General features: G+C 36.7%; 1 protein-coding gene across 1 annotated transcript in view; it reads left to right on the forward strand.

Annotated features, from left to right (window-relative positions):
* The first annotated feature begins 1,220 nt into the window (after positions 1-1,220).
* MAP7D3 (MAP7 domain containing 3) overlaps positions 1,221-19,713 on the forward strand; it is a 31,861-nt gene continuing 13,368 nt past the window's right edge. Inside the window, exons 1-7 of the mRNA XM_006774703.2 lie at positions 1,221-1,244; positions 3,741-3,891; positions 3,988-4,071; positions 5,654-5,817; positions 9,446-9,560; positions 10,089-10,193; positions 15,578-15,703. Of these exons, the coding sequence (XP_006774766.1) occupies positions 1,221-1,244; positions 3,741-3,891; positions 3,988-4,071; positions 5,654-5,817; positions 9,446-9,560; positions 10,089-10,193; positions 15,578-15,703 (769 nt within the window). The remainder of the gene's footprint in view (positions 1,245-3,740; positions 3,892-3,987; positions 4,072-5,653; positions 5,818-9,445; positions 9,561-10,088; positions 10,194-15,577; positions 15,704-19,713) is intronic.

The following is a 19,713-nucleotide window of genomic DNA, read 5'->3' on the forward strand; positions in this document are numbered from 1 at the left end:
CCTTGCACCGGGGCCCCCTCCGCGGCCAGGCGCAGCCCTCCCAGCATCAGTGGTTGGAGTTTTCCTTCTGCCCAGGGCGCTCGCGCTCTGGTTCTTTCCCACGGTCGCAATCCACGCCTCTCCAAAAGCTTACCTCTGGCACCCTCCTGGTCAAGGTCGGATGGAGAGGAAGCCTAAGTTGGGGTAAAACGTGGCTCTCTCTACCTTCTGATTCACAGGATTCCGCCAAGATGTCACCTTTCCTGGGACATCTTGCAGACCCTAGGCTGAACTGATTACTTCTCCTAAACTTACCCCAACGCCAAAAAGATTCCCCCGCCCCAAATCGTTAATTTTGAAAAGTTTGGCAGCGCATTTCTTAGCCCACGAGACTGTTTCACTACCTGAGGGAGGTAGTATTTCTTGCTTGTAGCAGGTCGCTTTTCGCCAGTTCTCAGGGTGGTTTCCTCCTGTATGAGCTTGAATAAAACTATCTTATTGATTTTTACTGAAATCCTTAGGGAGTTTTTTTCATTTGCAATTGAAAAATTAATTTAGATTTATGTTATTTCAGAACGCTCTGAATGAACTCCCCAAAGAATGTCAGAAGCAAATACACTTTCCATCGGGAGAAAACTCTTTTCTGTCTCTCAAGAGACAGTTTGCAATAAATTCACATTTGTGTTATTGCTTAAGGACACCTAAAGCTCTCTCACCTTGCTTTATATCATTGATTTAAAATAACCAGCATTCCGGATAATCCCCCAAAACATTTGTGTATTGAACTTTGAAAAATATCTGAAAATCTGGTATAGGACAGTTGCTTGAATTGACAGTATTTCAAACGAAAAACTTACAAAAAGCCATGCAAAAAAAGGCTTAACACAGAATCTTAGTTGACCAACATCCTTGCTGCCCATTTTATGATAGAAATTGAAAGCAGCACATGCTTAACCAGAACTGCCTTCCTGGTCTCAGCATTTCTTGATGGGGACAGAGTCAATGAGATGTTTTGGCACTTGGTAGGAGTTGCTTCTTTTTATTCTGTTGCCCAAATAACAGTGACTAGCACTAAATTTGTTCATCTGTACCAGTTTCATGGCATGGTTCTCTGCCACAACCATAGCTTTTTATAAAAATAAAAAACCCGGTTCAATAATTTTTTGCAATCTATGCCCTTTCCTACCTAATAAAATAGTTTTTGTGATCTAATATTTCTGATGAGTACAGAAGAAAGGATCATGGGGAGGAAAGGTCATGGGCAGGTAGGGCTACAGATTTTATGTTGAATTCTGAGAGGGATTCAAGAGCAACCTCTGTGGCAATCAATATAGAATTGCTGAATAAGTATGGGGTGTGTATCATTGACATCTCATGGGATTTAGCATTTGGGGTTGGCTGTGCTTGTGTGCAGTCTTAGGAAGATGACCATTCTTTACTAGTCATGTTGTGTTCTTTCTTGCATTTAGTTTGCCCTAATGGAGCAGAACTCTAGTGACACAGATTGTGTGTGTGTATGTATTTATGTATGTGATCGTGTGTGTATGTGTATGTGCTGAGGAAGAGGGCCAGAGAGAAGCAGAAATTTTCTACATGAAGTCAGTAATGAGCTAAAATGTTTTATGTGCAAAGGGGGCTTCAGAATCTCAATGACATCTTTTAAAAACCTACTAAGTATAAGCATTCTTTAACTTGGGCATCCTAGTGGCACCTATATATTTTTTTCATTTAATTCTGAGGCTTATATTGGGCTAGATAGCATGATTAATTGTAAATTTTCCCCCACAGGAGATTGGTTTTCTTTTTGTAATGTCTTTTACACTTTTTCTTTAAATGTAGTCCTGTCTTAGCCCCAGCATAATAGTGCTTTCTTTTTTCTTTTCTTTTTTTTTTAAGGTAAATGCTTTATTTACCTTTTGGTGAATATATTTATTGCCAGTAGGAATTTGATATAAAGATCGAAAAATCAAGGTTGATGTTATATTACCACATTAACCTTTATATGGTTTGGTTCATTATTCCCTCCATAGTTAATTCTAAGGTTATTTCTGTTTAATGAAATCTATAAACCTGATAAAATTGTACATTTTGAGAGAAATTGTTCTTTTGGTTAGCTAAATTGTGCCAAAATATGGACTTTCCTTGAGACTTCTAAGAATACTGAATGTGCAAAAGTTGGAGGGAGTATGTAGAGGGATTAATTTCTAGACTGTAAAAAATTTTTCTTAATATATTAGTACTCAAATTGAAAGGGTAATTGTGGTCTACAAAATTGCCAGTAGTTGAATTATTAAGGAAGGTGAGAAGAATCTAATTTTCAAATTTAGCTAGGTCATGTATTATCTGAGCTGTTAGGTCTCTGGGGTAAAAAAATCCTTTTTCCTTTTTGAAATGGTGATCCCTATGGCAGCCATTATGATGTCACTTTTCAAGGTTACTCTGTAAAATGACTCTCAAATATCTTTCTTCAGTGGCAACTAACATCTCAGAGTCCATTCATTCTATGAGTACAAGGACAGCACCTCTGTTACCTTAATTGTTTTTATTGCCCACCTTCAGCTGTTATATTTTCCTTGATATATAGAAATCAGAGTTGTATGCAGTATCACGGGGCCATATTTCTTATGCTTTCATTCAAAGGTAGAAAAGAATTTTCATTGTTATTCTACAGATCCTTCCTGAAGATGCCCAGTATTGCGGGGCATTTTAGAAACAGCCATACATGGAATTAAAGGTTTCAGGAAATCCTTTATAATAAATTATATGTGTATCACGCTAGAATTGTAGTTTTTCTTACTTTCTCTCAAATTGTGCTCCCCTTTTCTTATACCCCTATTGAAGTTTATTTTATTTATTTTTTAAATTTAAAAATAGTTGGTATGCAATATTATATTAGTTTCAGGTGTACAATGTAGTGATTTGATATTTATACACCTTTACAATGGGATCACACTAAATCTAGTAATCATGTGTCACCCTATAAACTTATCACACTATTATTGACTATATTCCTCTTCACCTTTTCCACCCATCCCCCATCCCTCTTATTGAAGTTTATTTTTCAATTTTCTACCTATTTACTCAAGACATATGTAAATTTGTATTGTATAATTTACATTTGTTTGCTTGACATTTTTCTACCTAGAGTAATGCCATCACTGGAAATTCCTTGAGTGGTTCATCACCTTCACTATGCATCAGAATAGAGCTTTTTGCAACTGCAAAGGCCTGGGTCCCACCCCCCAGAGAGTGGGGGCTGGGAGGGGCAGGCATTGCTAATTTTTTTAAAGCAGTTTAGGTGGCTGCAGCCAGTGTAGAAAGCCCCTGATCTAGGTCATTTATAAATGTACTCCTTAATATTGGGCCGATCTCTGAGGATATCACTGTTGACACTTTTGCTTCCAAATTAATATCCATAAACTCTAAATGTTTTCTAAAGTCCCAGGTTATGGCGAAACATTTTTAACAATTCCTTGCCAGCTCAATTTTTCTAGCACTTGGCAGAATGTCTTTGATGCATTTCTGACAGCTATTAATCACTAGCTACTACTCATCCACAAATTTGTCTTGCTACTTCCACTAACAGCTCTCTTTATGTCACAGTTATGCTGTCACATCCACAGCATACACTTTTAATTTTTTGTGAAATTATTGTTGAACATCATGAACTCACTATGTCTTATGACTTCTCTTTATGGAAGATATGCTACATTTTATCATCAAAGGCACAATTGGCTGTGCTTTGCAGCCCCCTGTATTAGCTGTTTGTAATCTTAATATCCAACCCCTTTTATTTATCTCCCTGTATTTTAGTAGTTGCTGCTAATGCCATTGCTCAAGAAAGACGCAATCAGAGTGGATTTAGCTCCCTTCCACCCCAATCCTCAAATACAAGATCAGTATGTAAACCAGGTATAATTCCTAGAATGCTTTGGAAGATGTCAAAGTATCACATCATTAAAATTTTGATATCCTATTAATGTCCAATTATATTCTTTTCTTTTTTAGTGCTAGATGGATCTGTGCTTAAAAATGATATAAAACAAAAATTAGCCAAGGAGCGCAGAGAAGAAAAAAGAAGACAACAGGATGGTATATTTTAGACTTTTTTAAAAAATTAATGAATGAATTTTATGTTAAGGTCATATATTTCCAAATTGGCTTTTACTTACTTTTCCTAGTCTGATTATATGATAGATCTTACTTTTTACAGTATGTATTATATTGGGTTAAATGTTTGTATTAAATCAGATAAAGAAGGCCCATGAAAAAAATTTAACTGCGGTTGTTTAGTTTTTGAAGTAGTAATTTCTGTTAGCTTTAATTTTCTGAAAACTAAGGTATGAATATCTCTTAAACATTTGTAGAAACAGCAGAATGGGATTTCAGTAAAGTAATACTAAACATGAAAATGAAACTGCTAAGAATCCTAACATAGAATCTTTCACTGATTGCTATGCTTCTCAAGTGTAACTGTGGATCAGTTGAGATCTAAAAGTATAATCTTTTTACACCTTGAAAAAATACTTTTTCAACTGTGTATTTTTCTCCTCTGGTCTTACAAATCCACTGACAATACTATTGCCCAACTTTACTAGTATTCAAATGGAATATCAATTACCACTGTTTTGATAAGGAGCTGTTTCTTCCTAGCTCTAAGCCGGAGACTATTTTATAACTGCTAGATGCTCTCCAAGCTTAAACTAGGGAAAATTTGAATATAGGAAAACATCAAAATGTAATATGTGACAAAGCCCATGATTGGCATGCTTAATATGGCCTGTATAGATGAGGAGGCTTTTAAAAGAAGTTTCCTAGTTGAAGGGAAAAAAATCCATTCTTGCCATGTAGTCTTTAAAAATTATTGTTTTAATGCTTAACTTGAGCTCAAATCAGCAGAAACGTCAAATGTATGAAACTACATGCCGGGGTTCATGTCCCAGCATCAAGAAGTGTTCAGGAATCTGGAAAAGGGGCTGCGCGTAGATGACAGAAATCCAGAGACTAATAAAGAGTCCAGAGACAAGATATAATTTTGAAAGGCATTGGGGGTCAGAGGACCTTCAGCTAAAGGAACTGAAGAGTGCCTCCTTGTCTAGGACCCTTGCTTTTATTAACACAATTTGTCCTAAGGCAAGGTGGAGATAATACACTTCAATGGGTAAGGTTTCAAAGGGTACAGAGGCATTGTCAGTTTGGGGGATAGCCTACGGCTGTTCAAGTGTTTGGCCAGTAGGAGGCAATAACATAGATTAAGATGCCCTTTAACTGTCTGGCAGCCACAATCAGTTTCTTATTCAGGTTTGGGGAGATGCCGATAGCCATTCCCAGATGGTGACTACATCTGTGACTCAACCCTGTTGAGTCCCCAAGTTTCATCAACCTTTTGATGAAACTCTTAAAATTATGACATGCTGGAATTGGTCTACGGCAACTACATTTCTTTAATTTGGAATTTAAATTTAAATTCAGACAGGATGAGAGTCATCTAAGCTAATTTAGTTCTTTGGTGTTTTTGTTTGGTGGCCACACTTATACAATAAATGTTTATTTATTAGGTGCATGTTGTTGTTTTTTTAAGAAAGAAAATGAGATATATTGACTTTCTCCTTTGTGTGTAATGTGGAAAACTAATATTTTCTGGATCTTATACCTTGTATTTGGAATATTTCAGCTACTAAAGAAACACAACTACTTGAAAAAGAAAGAAAGTCCAAGATCCAGTATGAAAAACAGATGGAAGAAAAACAACGAAAGCTGCGTGAACAAAAACAGAAAGATGAACAGCGAAGACTATCTGCTGAAGAAAAGCGAAAACAAAAATTACAGGAAGAAAGGGTACATATTTTTCTAGCCTATTAATCAGATGATATAATGTGTTGCCTGGGTCTGCAATACTTTTTGTTTAAAATATATTTTTATTGATTTAAGAGAGCAAGGGAGAGAGAGATAGAGATAGAAACATCAATGAACTGCTACCTCTTGGTTCATAGGTCAATGCTCAACCACTGAGCTATGCTGACTGGGCGGAATACTTTTTTTTAAGCCTGTCTCTGCCTTTATTGGGCCAACCTGTGGGAAGGGAACCAATCCCATTTCTTCATTTCTTCCCCTCAATATTAGAGACTCTTGCTCCTGTCTCAATCAGATCCGAGTATTGAGATCCACTGGCCTAGGTAAAGAGGAGCCTTGCAGATCCAGGACAAGAACCCTGTCCACCTTCAGAGCATGGCACACGGGGTGCCTGTGGCCTGGGGTTTACTCTGAGAGGCTCTCTCTCCTACCAGAAAGCTTTCAGTATTGGCCCAGTTCCTATTATGCACAGACCCACAGTCTGGCCCTCCCTGACAAGGCCCCATCTGATGGGCTTACTTCTTACAACTCTAATTGCATGACTGAGTCCTAGCCAAATTACTGTTACGCATTCACCTCATTCCCTCTTGTGTGTACACACTCTCTCTGTGTATCTCTCCTCCTTCCCTCTAGTTCATTTGTCACATTCCCTTCTTTCTGTCCGTTTTGTGGCCCAGTGCTCTATTTTCCTTTCTGGACTCTTTGTTAGTGTCTTTGGCACTCTCTTGGCATGAGTCACTGCCTTTGTGATACCCTCTCTTTTCCCCTTCTGTCCCTCTTTACTCAGTTTGTCCTTTATCACTTGTACATGGACATCTCGCTCCTGTCTCATTCTGTATGATTCTCTCTGACACCAAATTTTTCTCCTGTAGGTCATTCCACTACTTTACTCTGAGTAAATTGATTCTTTCTTCTGAATCCAGCAAATTCTTTGTGACACCCTTCTTTTTCTTGCGGGCATACTCTCTTTTCTTTATTCCGGTGATTCTCAAGTGTCCCTAAGCAAGTCGTAGTCTGTCTTCTGGTTCTCTGTCTGAAGTGCCTCACTTTTCTTTGTTTTAGTTTCTCTCTTTTTCTCTGCTCATCTTTGCACTTTCTGCCTGCTATTCTCTCAGTATGTGTGTTTTTATATTCCTCTCTTTCTCTTGCTCTAATTTTTACATTTCTTTTTCTTTTTTCTTTGGTTCTATTTCTCCACCATGAATCTTATCCTCTGTGTCTTTTTCTGGTATTCACTTTTCCTCCTTCCTTGTGCACACAGTTGCTCTTGCTTGTGCCTCACTCCCAACACCTACCTCCATCTTTGGATCTTTTTTTAAAATATATTTTTATTGATTTCAGGGAGGAAGAAAGAGGGAGAGAGACAGAAACAACAATGATGACAGAGAACTATTGATTGGGTGCCTCCTGCACGCCCCCTACTGGGGATGGAGCCTGCAACCTGGGCATATGTCCTTGACAGGAATCGAACCCGGAACCTTTCCATCTGCAGGCTGACACTCTATCCACTGAGCCAAACTGGCCAGGGCTGTGGATCTTTCTTATTCTAGGACTGTCCTTGTGCCATTTCTTCCCCATCCGTGATCCACTATCACTTTCTCTGTCTTTCTGAGCCTTTTCTGTGGTTTCTTATCCTGTCTTTTTTCACATTCCAGTATTTGATGGACTCTCATTTAGAATTTCGGTCATTTCCTTTTCCTCTGTGAGACGTCTCCTTAATTTACTTATCTATGTTAAAGAGAAAGGAGAGAGAGAGAATGAATGAGAATGAATATGAACTAAGTAGAGACATAGAACCAAATAAAGTAAAACAGAAAACTGCGGAATTGGGGAGGGATCCTGGAGGAGAGAGGCAATCTCAGGGACTGAGAAAAAAAAATAACATCTTAGAGAAAGAGGAATCAGAGAAAACACAGAAGAGAAGAAAATGGAACTGTAGACAGAAAGGAAGCCAGAAACATGGCAGGAAAAGAGACAGAAAGACGAGACAAGGCCAAAAGATTCAACACCAGAGAGCTAATGTAAGGGAGTAGAGCAGGGACATGGGACACTATAAGTAGGCTGCAGGTAGATCAGGGGAAAACCCCACACTCGATGGTGCTGAGGAGGGATGATAGATATTTCTGAGCCACAGATGCAGGAAGGAACCTGAGAGCACAGGTTCATTTGAAAATCAATGCATTTGGAAATAGCAGGATAGAATTCTTAGAAATCAGTAATGTTCTCAACTAATACAAGATGAATTTCTGCTTTTAGAAATTCTGGTTTCCAAGTAATTTAGGACGATTTTCTGGTAGAAATATAATTTTAAAATACTGCCCATAGATGCATTTTTAAATAAATTTTATTTCAAGAATTGTGATTGCTACTCTCAGAGGATACGGATGATTCTCCATTTTCCTGTTATGTTTACCCTCTTTGCCCTCAGAAACGGTGGGGACATTGTAAGGATGGTGTTGCTAAGAAACAGTGGCTGTCAGGGAAAAATAGAAAACCTGGTCCTGAAGTTGATTTTTTTTCATCTGGTATATTTCAGCACAGATATTGAAAATATCTGAGTAAAGAAAACCATCTCGTTTCTGACAGTGGAGTTGTTTTGCTACCCTCTGACATTGACATTTGTGTAGCTGTTATCCTGAGAAGTTTAAATTGAAGTTGAGCTCAAGACAAACACACTTATTATTTTTTTAAAAACCGGATTAGTTAACACCAGAATTTAAAATGTTATAAATGGGTATATTTAAAAAATATATACATGCCACAACCAGGTGATGGGTACTTGAGGGAATCAAGCAGAGGGGAAAATAATAGAACATAATGTATGATTAGTAAACACAAAATTGGACCCTCAGTCTTTGTATAGTTGGTAGAAATAGGCTGCAAATTTTGGTTCTAATTTTCCTAATGATATAAGCAGAGGGAAGCACAGTTCTTCAATTCAGATTTATAAGATTAAAACCTAAATATTCAGTAGAAGCACTGATATTGATTGATACCTGAGACATGTCTCTATTTTTAAATGTTTCTTTTTAATTGATTTGAGAGAGAAAGAGGAAGGGAGAGGGATAGTGGGATAGAAACATAGATTGGCTGCCTTCTGCCCGCCCCCTACTGGAGATGGAGCCCGCAACCTGGCATGTGCCCTGACCAGGAATTGATCCAGTGACCTCTTAGTTCATGGGTCGACACTCATCCACTGAGTCACACCGGACAGGCGAGACATGTCTCTATTTTTAACTTTTACCTGATAAAAAAGAAATTTTCCTGATAGAAAAATTTGATGATGGTGTTGTTTTATAACCCACAGATCAAAAGTATACTAACCACTAAAAAGAATATGTAAAAATTGTTGGCATTTAATAATTAATTTGGCATTTATTTAATTTTTTAAAATTTTATTTTATTAAATTTATTGGAGTGACTGGTAAATAGGGTCATGTAGGTTTCAAGTGTACATTTCTATGATACATGATCTATCTGTATATTGCATTGAGTGTCACCACCCAAACTCTATTAATCTTCTGTTACCATATATTTGGATCCCTTTACTCTTTATTACCCTCCACCTCCTTCCCTCTGGGAACTACCATACTATTGCATTTATTTCAAATAGGAGAAATTCAAAGCTGTTGTCTCTCGTACATTGGAGCGGAGCAATCGTATTGAACAACGTCAAAAAAGATGGTCATGGGAAGGCTCTACGACAGTGAACTCTGAAAGTAAAACGGGTAATTAATACAACAGACTTTAAGTTCATTCATGCTGATGTTTAAATATTGTCTATTAGTATAAAGTTGCATTTACCACAAGGTTTTGAGTTTTTTATCTTAAATGAAAATGCCCCAATGTACTTTTTGACATGCATACTATTTCACCTGTGTTGTGAGATTGCAAAAGAAAAAGGTGCAAATTTTGTAACTTTATTTTATCCAGTATATTCAAAGTCTTACTCAGTTAAACTTACAGGTAGTATAAAATGATTAATAACAAACAAGCTTGACACACTTTTTCCAATGATAGTTTTAAAATAGTTCTGCCCTGTTTACTAGTAACATACTGTAAATTATGCTACATGTGACATAACTCTACACAATTTCATAAAAAGTTAAATTACATAGCTTTTAAGGAATGACTCACATTGTGTACTTAATTAATGCCTGCTTAGGCTCCATAGAACTACATCACGAACTCATTCTGTTTCAACTAATGATGCTTTTTAAAAATATGAATGCAGTAAAAATTCTGTCTTTTCTCAGTCAAGAAACGGTCTGTATCTACTGAAAAACTAGAAGAGGATACTTCTGGATCACACAAACAAATGACACTATCATCTCCTGGTGTTCAGAATTCTATTGCCAAGAGTAAGTAGTTATTTCATGTATTCCACTGAATTTCAAATCAAAGAAATCAATTCTTTATATGTATTTTTACAGTACCATTTCTTTAGATTGTGCCACATTTAGATTTATTACAGAAGAGTACCACATTGTTTTACAATAGAGATGGTCATTACTATTTTGTATTTTCATCAGTATATCAATATAACTATCAATGTATGTATATATAAAATCAACATATCATATAAATATTAGTATAAATTCTTTTTGTGATTTGTGTATTTTTAAAAGATATATATTTTTATTGATTTCAAAGAGGAAAGGAGAGAGCTAGAAACAGCAATGATAAGAGAGAATCATTGGCCGAAAACGGTTTGGCTCAGTGGATAGAGCATCGAAAATCATTGATCTCCTGCCTCTTGCATGCCCACACTGGTGATCGAGCCCACAACCTGGGCATGTGCCCTAATCAGGAACATAACCAGGAGGTTATAACCTGAGCCATGCTGACTGGGCTGATTTGTGTATTAATCAGAAGGGTTTGTTGGGCTCAGGTAGCCTAATGTAAAATATATTTTGTTTTTCTTTTTATTACTTGAAAAAATTAAAAAAAAAATATATATATATATATAATTACCGACAGTATTACAGATGTCCCCCATATTCCTTCCACCCTTTACCCTCCTCTACCCATCTACCCAGTCCCCACCCACCCCCAGGCCTTGACCACATTATTTTCTGTGTCCTTGGGCTATGCATATAAGTATTTAAGTTCTTTAGTTTATCTCCTCATCACCTCCTCCCTCCTGAGATATGTCAGTCTGTTTCATGCCTCTTGACTTATTTTGTTGGTTCATTTATTTTGTTCATTATTTGTTCAAATAAGTGAGATCATGTGATATTTGTCTTTATCTGATTGGCTTATTTCACTTATCATGATAATATCCAGGTCCATCTATGCTATCTCAAAGGGTAAGAGACCTTTTTTCTTTTTTTTCTTTTTTACAGCTGCATAGTATTCCCGTGCAGTGTGCATAGGAATTTGTTCATAGTTTTTTTTTAAACTATAGTCCGGCCCTCCAACGGTCTGAGGGACAGTGAACTGGTCCCCTGTTTAAAAAGTTTGAGGACCCCTGGTGTAGATGTACCACAGCTTTTTTACCCATTTATCTGTTGGTGGGCACTTGGCCTGTTTCCAAATCTTAGCTATGGTAAATAATGCTTCTATGGACATAGTGGTGCATATATTCTTCCTAATTGGTGTTTCAGGGTTCTTAGGATATATTCCTAGAAGTGGGATCATTGGATCAAGTGGCAGTCCCATTTCCAGTTTTTTGAGGAAACTCCATACTGTTTTCTATAGTGGCTGCACCAGTCTGCATTCCCACCAACAATGTACTAGTGTTCCCTTTCTCCAAATCTTCGCTAACATGTTCGTTGATTTATTAATGATAACCATTCTGACAGGTGTGAGGTGATATCTCATTGTAGTTTTAATTTGCATTTCTCTGATTATTGACATTGAGAATGTGAAACATTTTGACCAAAAGTCATCACTGTTAAGTGACACAATAATTTATTTTAAAATTAATTCTTTTTCTTTCTAACCTATAAATGAAATGATTTTTTTCTAGGGACTAGTTAAGCTAGTCATTCAATTTTCATTAAGTTTCATGAATATTACCTCATATAAGGAAATATATTTATATATAGCAGTCGACAAATTGATCTTCTTTATATATGTTATTCACAACAGCCTTGTAAAGTTGACAGGCACGTGTAATTCCCATTCTGCTTTTATAGTTAAAACCCCAATGAATTTATCTACTATGACTACTTCAAATACCCTTTGCTCCTGGTGTTTGCCCTTTTAATTAGTATTCCTTATTTTCAATATCTGAGTGTGTGTCAATGACCATTTCTGGCTTCTAACACATGGTGATACTCACTGATAATTGAAATGGATTAGGTAAGCATACCCATCAATTTAAAAAGTCCTTTTTATTTCTGGAAATAAAAATAGAAATGGTCTTGGCAGGAAAAAAACATGGTAAACATTCTATAACATTCCTTCAAACTTAGCCATTAACAAGAAGAAATACCTCTTTTATACCTTATGAATTGAGAAATAGGTGTAATTGTAATTTGAATTAAAAAGTGCTTTTTTGTATTATTAGGTGCCTTGACAGTTTTGGGAACAATGGTGATTGCTATAAAATTCCAGTACAAAAAAAAAAGATTCTGGATCTAATTTAAATTAGTATAATTAATTGTAGCAGTGATTAACTTAGAGAGATTTCCAATTTGTCGAAATATTATAGTTTTGATATGTTGACAGTGATATTTGTTTTGTTCATACTTACATTATGCTATTTGTACTTTTAGGACTTGTACAGTTTCCAAAGATTGCTTATGAGGTATTTCATGTGTCAGTGTGCGTGCATCAGATTTTTTCTTATATTGGTCTAAAAAAAGGTGATCCTCTTACCACTGTTACCCTCAGTATGCTTTCCCAAAGCACTTTAATTATTTTAGCCCAGGTCCATTCATAAATGAATGTGGGAAGATTTTTTTGTAGCACCTTGCTGGTCATACAATAAATTTACTTTTCACTAACTCAGTCCTTTCACAAAATTAGATAACATCCATTGCAATGGCATGTTTATGTAGTTTTATTTTAATGTATCTTGTTTCATAAGCACTGACTATGTTTCACTGTTTAATTGCTTTGAGGAATTAGCAAAGATTTCCTCCAGAGATATTTATTACATTTTCAGTATAATGAGCAAACACTAATATGCTTTCATTGATTTGTCTACTTGCCATATTAATGAGACATGAAAGAGATTGGACAGGTGATGATTTTGAAGTTAATAATTAGTTAAATTGCACTAAAGGAGCAATTCCAAGTAAATTTTAAATGATTTTTATCAGTTTTTAATGCAAGAAGGTATGTGTGGAAGATAATTTGTGAAATAACTTGTTTAAAGGTACAGTATATTGCATACCCTGAAATGATGACTGTTGTAAAATGATTCTAGGGAAAACAAAATCAATATTGGCAGTGGCTTACATTTATAAAATCCCTTCAAATTTAAGTGAAACCTCTTCAATTTGGAGACATGAACATTTCAAATTCAAATGAAGTTCATAAGCTAGCCTGGAGTATTTTAAATAGCCCCGTTTTAAATCTTGGCTGATTCAAATAGTCTATTTTTCTTCTGCTCATTGCTGCCTCATAATAATTATTTATATCATTTTGTCATTTTTTGCAGTATGATGATAAAGGACATGTGATTTAATTACCTGAATGAATCAATTACACCTCTTTGATTCATAATGTTCAATTATATTATCTATTCAAGAATTTTCAAATTATGTTATATTGTCAATATGTACTTTAATTGGAAGGTCCCCCAAAGAGAAATTATTAAATAGACATTCCTAAATATTCTGAGCCAGAATACTTCAAGTGAAATGGAAAAGTGTCTACACAAAATAGATTATTTTCCCTATGAATGGTTTGGGTTGCTAAAATTGTACATCTATATTAATGATCATTTTTGTTTAAAAATACTAGTTATAACTGAAGTATAAGTTACTTTAGTAATAGATGTTATGGATTATGTCCAAAAGTAAAGGTTATATATTCCTAATTTGGGACCTTTGATTTGGTCAGGTAGTATGAGATATTTACCCTCTTAAATTTTACTATTTTCTAAAGAATTTTATTTCATTTTAGATAACTTACTTAAAGAGTAAACTTTTAAGTTTTGGAATGTAGAATCTCTACATCATATTTAAAATTTAAATTCTTATAAACAAGTGCAGAGACGATAGAAAATGTTTGAAAAAAGGAGTGACTCACTATCAAAATATATTTAAACAGCTTGTAAAATATAATGGTGCTTTGCCCTTGATCTCCAGAAGAAAGGGTGCTTATCTATGTAATAAAAGCCTAGCGACTGTTATGGCAGAATGACTGGTCACTATGATGCGCACTGACCACCAGGGAGCAGACGCTTAACGCAGGAGCTGCCCCTGGTGGTCAGTATGCTACCTCAGGGGGAGCGCTGCTCCACCAGAAGCTGGGCTCACGGCTGGCAAGCGCAGAGTTGGTGACACTAGCCTCTCCTGGCCTCCGAGGCAGCACGAAGGAGCAGCAAGCTGGCCGTAAGGAGCAGTGGGCGATAAGGAGCAGTGAGCAGGCAGGCGGTAAGGTGTGAGCGCTCCCAGATTGTGAGAGGGATGTCTGCCAAGGGCTCCCGGACTGCGAGGGGGTGCAGGCGCAGCCCCCGCCCCCACCCCCAGTGCATGAATTTTGTGCACCAGGCCTCTAGTCTTTAAATAAAAAATGTAGCAAACTACATTACCCTACAGAAGCTGAACAACTAGAAAGAAGACCAGGTAGGTAGTTATTTCTAAGTACCAATCTTAGTGGTTTAAAAGAGATATATTTGTGGCAATATTCAGTTGCTTGTAAAGTCATTCCTAAAAGTAGAAGTCAAAATTTCCCTTCTTTAACTGAAAAATGTACTGTGGTGCATGTTCATTTGGCTGAAGCTAGGAGAACCTGTCTTTAAATGAAATACATAATTCTGCCATTATCTGAGCAAGATGTCTTTAATGAAGCTGACAAAGTAGATGTTAGATGTTGAAGAGGTACTTTTGTACTGGAGAACTTGATTTTCTTTAAGCATTTCATCAATTTGCATTTAGAAGTTCTAAATTACCAGCCATATTTTGAACCTCAAAGCTTTGTTCTGTTATCCCACGTCCTTCCTTTCTGAATGTTTTCCCCACTGATTATTGCATGCAAGATATCACAGTTATTACTGAAATACTTCTTTATTTAAAGTAGTTTCTTTCTCATACTTTTCCCTCTAACTTTATCCTGTGCAACATGATTGTTGCTTTTTGTTTCATACCGAACCATTCACTTACTGAACACTCTTCACTTCGTTGATTCGGGTCAAATGCCATTGTCACAGCGATCCTTATGAGAATAAAAATTTATTGCAGAATAATTCTGTTAATACCTTGGAGCTTTTGCCAATGGACTTGAGTAGTATGATTGTTAGCAAAGTTGTTTTGTCATGTACAACATTTTTCTCCATATGTGAGTTTCTCCATAAAGACTCCATCTGTTGGATTCTGTTAAATACATTGCCTAGGTTCCTTTGTTGGCATTGCTGTGGTATGCTGGGGCCTTTGCCCCTTTATTCAGGTACTCTTCCCTAACAGTGCAGTCTTGTCAGGTGTAGTGTTTCACTCTTATGTATGTGTTCTCATTGCCTCTACTTTTAGGCTAAAAAAGTTGTTTGCAGCAGTTCACATTGTTCTTTTTTGCTTGGCATTTGTTTGTGAGGCTTCAAATTGAATCCTTTTTATTTGTTCTCATCATTTAGTTCAGCAACTGTACACCAATCTTTGGGAGAATGATTTAATCATGCGCCTGATAGCCCCAACAAAAGCATCACTAGCCAGGAGCAAAAGTGCTGCTTCATTATCAATCCCTGGAAAAGATACTCCAGGTAACAGGTATAGGGTAGAAAGCTGGAAAGTGTTAATATTTGCACTTAAAGAATAGGCTTTATCACTTAATTTGTTGCAATAAGGCATGAAAATAATTTGAATCAGTAGTTTCCAAATGAGTGATTTTACCCAACAGTTTATATTGCCTATTTATTTTACGACTTCTAGCATTGTAGAGTAGTTATCTGGATAATAGGTAATTTATAGGATGAGATAGGTAATTTTGTTGGTGAATAAATTACAAAGCTCTATGGTTTTCTTGACCTTGCTTAAATGTGTCACAATACTATAAAAAGTACTGGATTTTATTTTATTTTTTTATTGTTTAAGGTATTACAAATAGTAGTACACATGTCTCCTTTTTTCCTCCACTGACCTCCCCCTAGCCTCCCCTATCCCCTGGCACTTGCCCTCACTCGTCTCCCAGTGTTTGCATCTATTGGTTGTGCTTATATGCATGCATACAAGTCCTTCGGTTGATCTCTTACCCCCACAACCCTCCCCTACCTTCCCTCTGTAGTTTGACAGTCTGTTCGATGCTTCTTTGCCTCCATCTATTTTTGTTCAACAGTTTATAATGTTCCTTGTATTCCATAAATGAGTGAGATCATATGGTATTTATCTTTCACTGACTGGCTTATTTCACTTAGCATAATTCTCTCCAGTTCCATCCATGCTGTTGCAAATGGTAAGAATTCCTTCTTTTTTACAGCAGAATAGTATTCCGTTGTGTAGATGTATCACAGTTTTCTAATCCATCCATCTGCTGATGGATATTTAGGCTGTTTGCAAATCTTAGCTATGGTAAATTGTGCTGCTATGAACATAAGGGTGATTGGTGTTTCTGGTTTTTTTGGATATATTCCTAGAAGTGGTAGTATAGAAAAACTTAATATGAAGGTAGGAAGTTTCCTACTCTACCCTCCTTTTATTCCTAAAATATGAAATAATAATATTGAGCTGCTCTTTGTCTTTTAACTAAGAACATAAAGATTGTTGCTAAAATAAGTCTTCAGGGTTATGGGAATTTTCTCATTTATAGGTCACATATAGTGTTAGACATGCCTGTGGGTAGTTAGACATCCTCAGTAATGGAGAGCTCTAACACATTGTTCCCATCATTTGTTTTCCCCTTTTTCTCCATGTTTAAATTTCCAGAATATATACCACCCCTTTGATATTTTTCAGTCAATATTCATTTGATTCATAAAATCAAAATGCTCTCATTTTCTAGTACTGCATATTTATTTCTTTAGTTTCAAATTCCTGACTTTGTTTATGTGTATTTATATGTCTGTCAGATTATTTTCTGCCATTCTCCCTTCAATCTGTTGTAAGCTATTTCTAATTTCATTTTTTAAAATAATTCTATTATTTTAGAGAGGAAGGGAGAAGGAGAGAGGTAGAAACATCAATGATGAGAAAGTATCACCACTCGTCCGTGCCTCCTGCCCAACCCGAGCACATGCCCTGATCTGGAATCGAACCACAACCTCCCAGTTCATAGGTCCACGCTCAACCACTGAGCCACATTGTTTAATATATTATTCCCATAAAAAATTCAACATTTTGTCTTAAATTTCTGTAGCTAATAGAAATTAAGTTATACTTATTATATGTTATGTAACACAAACTGTTGGCACATGTGGATATGTAAATAAAATGCTTGCTCCACCAGCCCTGCCTGGCCAGGTGGCTCTCTTGGTTGGGACATCCTCCAGTACACCAAAAGGTGGGAGGTTCGATTCTGGTCAGGGCACATATACCCATGTTGTGGGTTCAATCCCTGGTCAGGGTGTATATGGGAGGCAACCAATCAACTTCTCTCTCTCTAAAAATCAATTTTTAAAAAATTTAATGCTTTCTTTACCAAAAGTGAGGGACTAAGTTAATCTTCAATAATTTGTTCTATTTTTATTATTTGACTAGAGGCCCAATGCACGAAATTCGCGCACGGGTAGGGTCCCTAGGCCTGGCTGGCAATCAGGGCTGATCTTTGAGGTGACTGGCGAGGCAATTGGGGGCCCCCACTGGCACCTGCCTTGGCTTGCCTGGCGCCGCCTGCTCGCTTGCCCTGCCCCCCACTACTGCTGCCAGTCACCTCCCTCTGCAGGGCAACTGGTGGGGCGATTGGGGGCCCCTGCTGGCACCCACCTTGGCTGGTCTGGGGCCTGCAGGCTGGGGGCAGCTCCTGTGTTGAGAATCTTCCCCCTGGTGGTCAATGTGCTTCATGGCGACTGGTCTTTCCACTGTTCAGTCGATTTGCATATTAGGCTTTTATTATATAGGATAAGATCACATTAAAATTTTCTGCCCATATTTAAAGATAATGTGACAAATTTATCATGTCTTAAGAAAGCCACCATCAAATATCTTTTAAAAAAATGTTTACTGCATATTTTTCTTTCTGTTTGTTTTTTTTCCCCACAAAATGGGATCATAACCTGCTTTATTTTTTTTTAAATATATTTTATTGATTTTTTACAGAGAGGAAGGGAGAGAGATAGAGAGTTAGAAACATCGATGGGAGAGAAACATCGATCAGCCGCCTCCTGCACATCCCCCACCGAGGATGTGCCCGCAACCCAGGTACATGCCCTTGACCGGAATCGAACCCGGGACCCCTCAGTCTGCAGGCCGACGCTCTATCCACTGAGCCAAACCGGTTTCGGCCTGCTTTATTTTTTTGAGAGAGAGAGGAAGGGAGAAGGGGAGAGAAAAACATCAATCAGTCACCTCCCGTATGCACCCACAATCTGGGCATGTACCCTATACAGGAATAGAACCTGCAACCCTGTGGTCCACGGGACGATGTTCCAACCAACTGGGCCACACTGTCCAGGGCATAACTTGTTTTTGTTCAAATTCAATATATGTTGTTTTTATGTTCAAAAATAGCATATTATTACTATTAATGACTGTCTTAGTATAGTCCAAATTTCCTGTTGAATATTTGCATTATATTTTAAGTAGTTTCAGCATTATAACAAATGCTATTATAAATAATCTTGTAAATGCATTTTCACTTATTTGATTTTTTTCCTAAGGATAAACCTAGAAGTGAACTTGCTGGGACAAAGAATGTGTACTTTTAAAAATGGCTTTTGATATATTATTGCCAAAATGATATGTGCCCTTCATGGAACATAACGCAAAGCCATACTCCCACCAGCAGTTTATGAAGTGGCCCCATTCCCAAAATTGGTAACAAGTATTATCATTTTTGTCCAATTATTAGGCAAAAAATATTTAGATTGTTAAAACTGGAAGAGAAAAAAAAAGATAAACAAAAAGGAAAAGAAAACAAACTGGAAGAGACCTTGGAGGTCCAGCCCATTCTGATTAACATTATTACAGTTTTTAAAAATTGAATTTATTGGGGTGACATTGGTTAATAAGTTTCAAATATACAATTCTATTAAAACATCATCTGTACATTGCATTGTGTGCTGACCACCCAAAGTTTAGTCTCCTTCGGTCACCATATATTTGACCCCCTTTACCCTCTTCAACTTCCCTTCCCCTCTAGTAACCACCATACTGTTGTCGGTGTCAATGAGCTTTTTCGTTTGCGTGTTTGTTCATTTGTTGCATTTTGTTTTACATTCCACATGTAAGTGAAAGCATATGGTTCTTGTTCCTTTCTGTCTGACTTATTTCGCTTAGCACAATACTCAGGATCCATCCATGTTGTTGCAAATGTACAATTTTTAATATGGAAGAGAAAAATGCTCTTTTTTTATTCTATTCTAAAACAGTCATGTATGTCTTACATAATCACCTGAAACAGTTCTCTGGCCCTGGTGAAATTGTTTAGATTACTTTTAAAAAGTGTTGAAAATCTTATAATTTTCTATGAAAATCATTCTGAATTATAGTGTGATTAAAATGGAAATGGCTCTTGCAGACATCAACTTTGGAGAAGCATCTTATATTTATCTGTAGCAGATTATTGCTTTCACAGTGATTCTATTGGTGGTGGTGCTTATGAAATTTACCAATTTTGCCA

This window comes from Myotis davidii, unplaced genomic scaffold, assembly GCF_000327345.1.
Source record: "Myotis davidii unplaced genomic scaffold, ASM32734v1 scaffold1208, whole genome shotgun sequence".
Lineage (NCBI taxonomy): Eukaryota > Metazoa > Chordata > Mammalia > Chiroptera > Vespertilionidae > Myotis > Myotis davidii.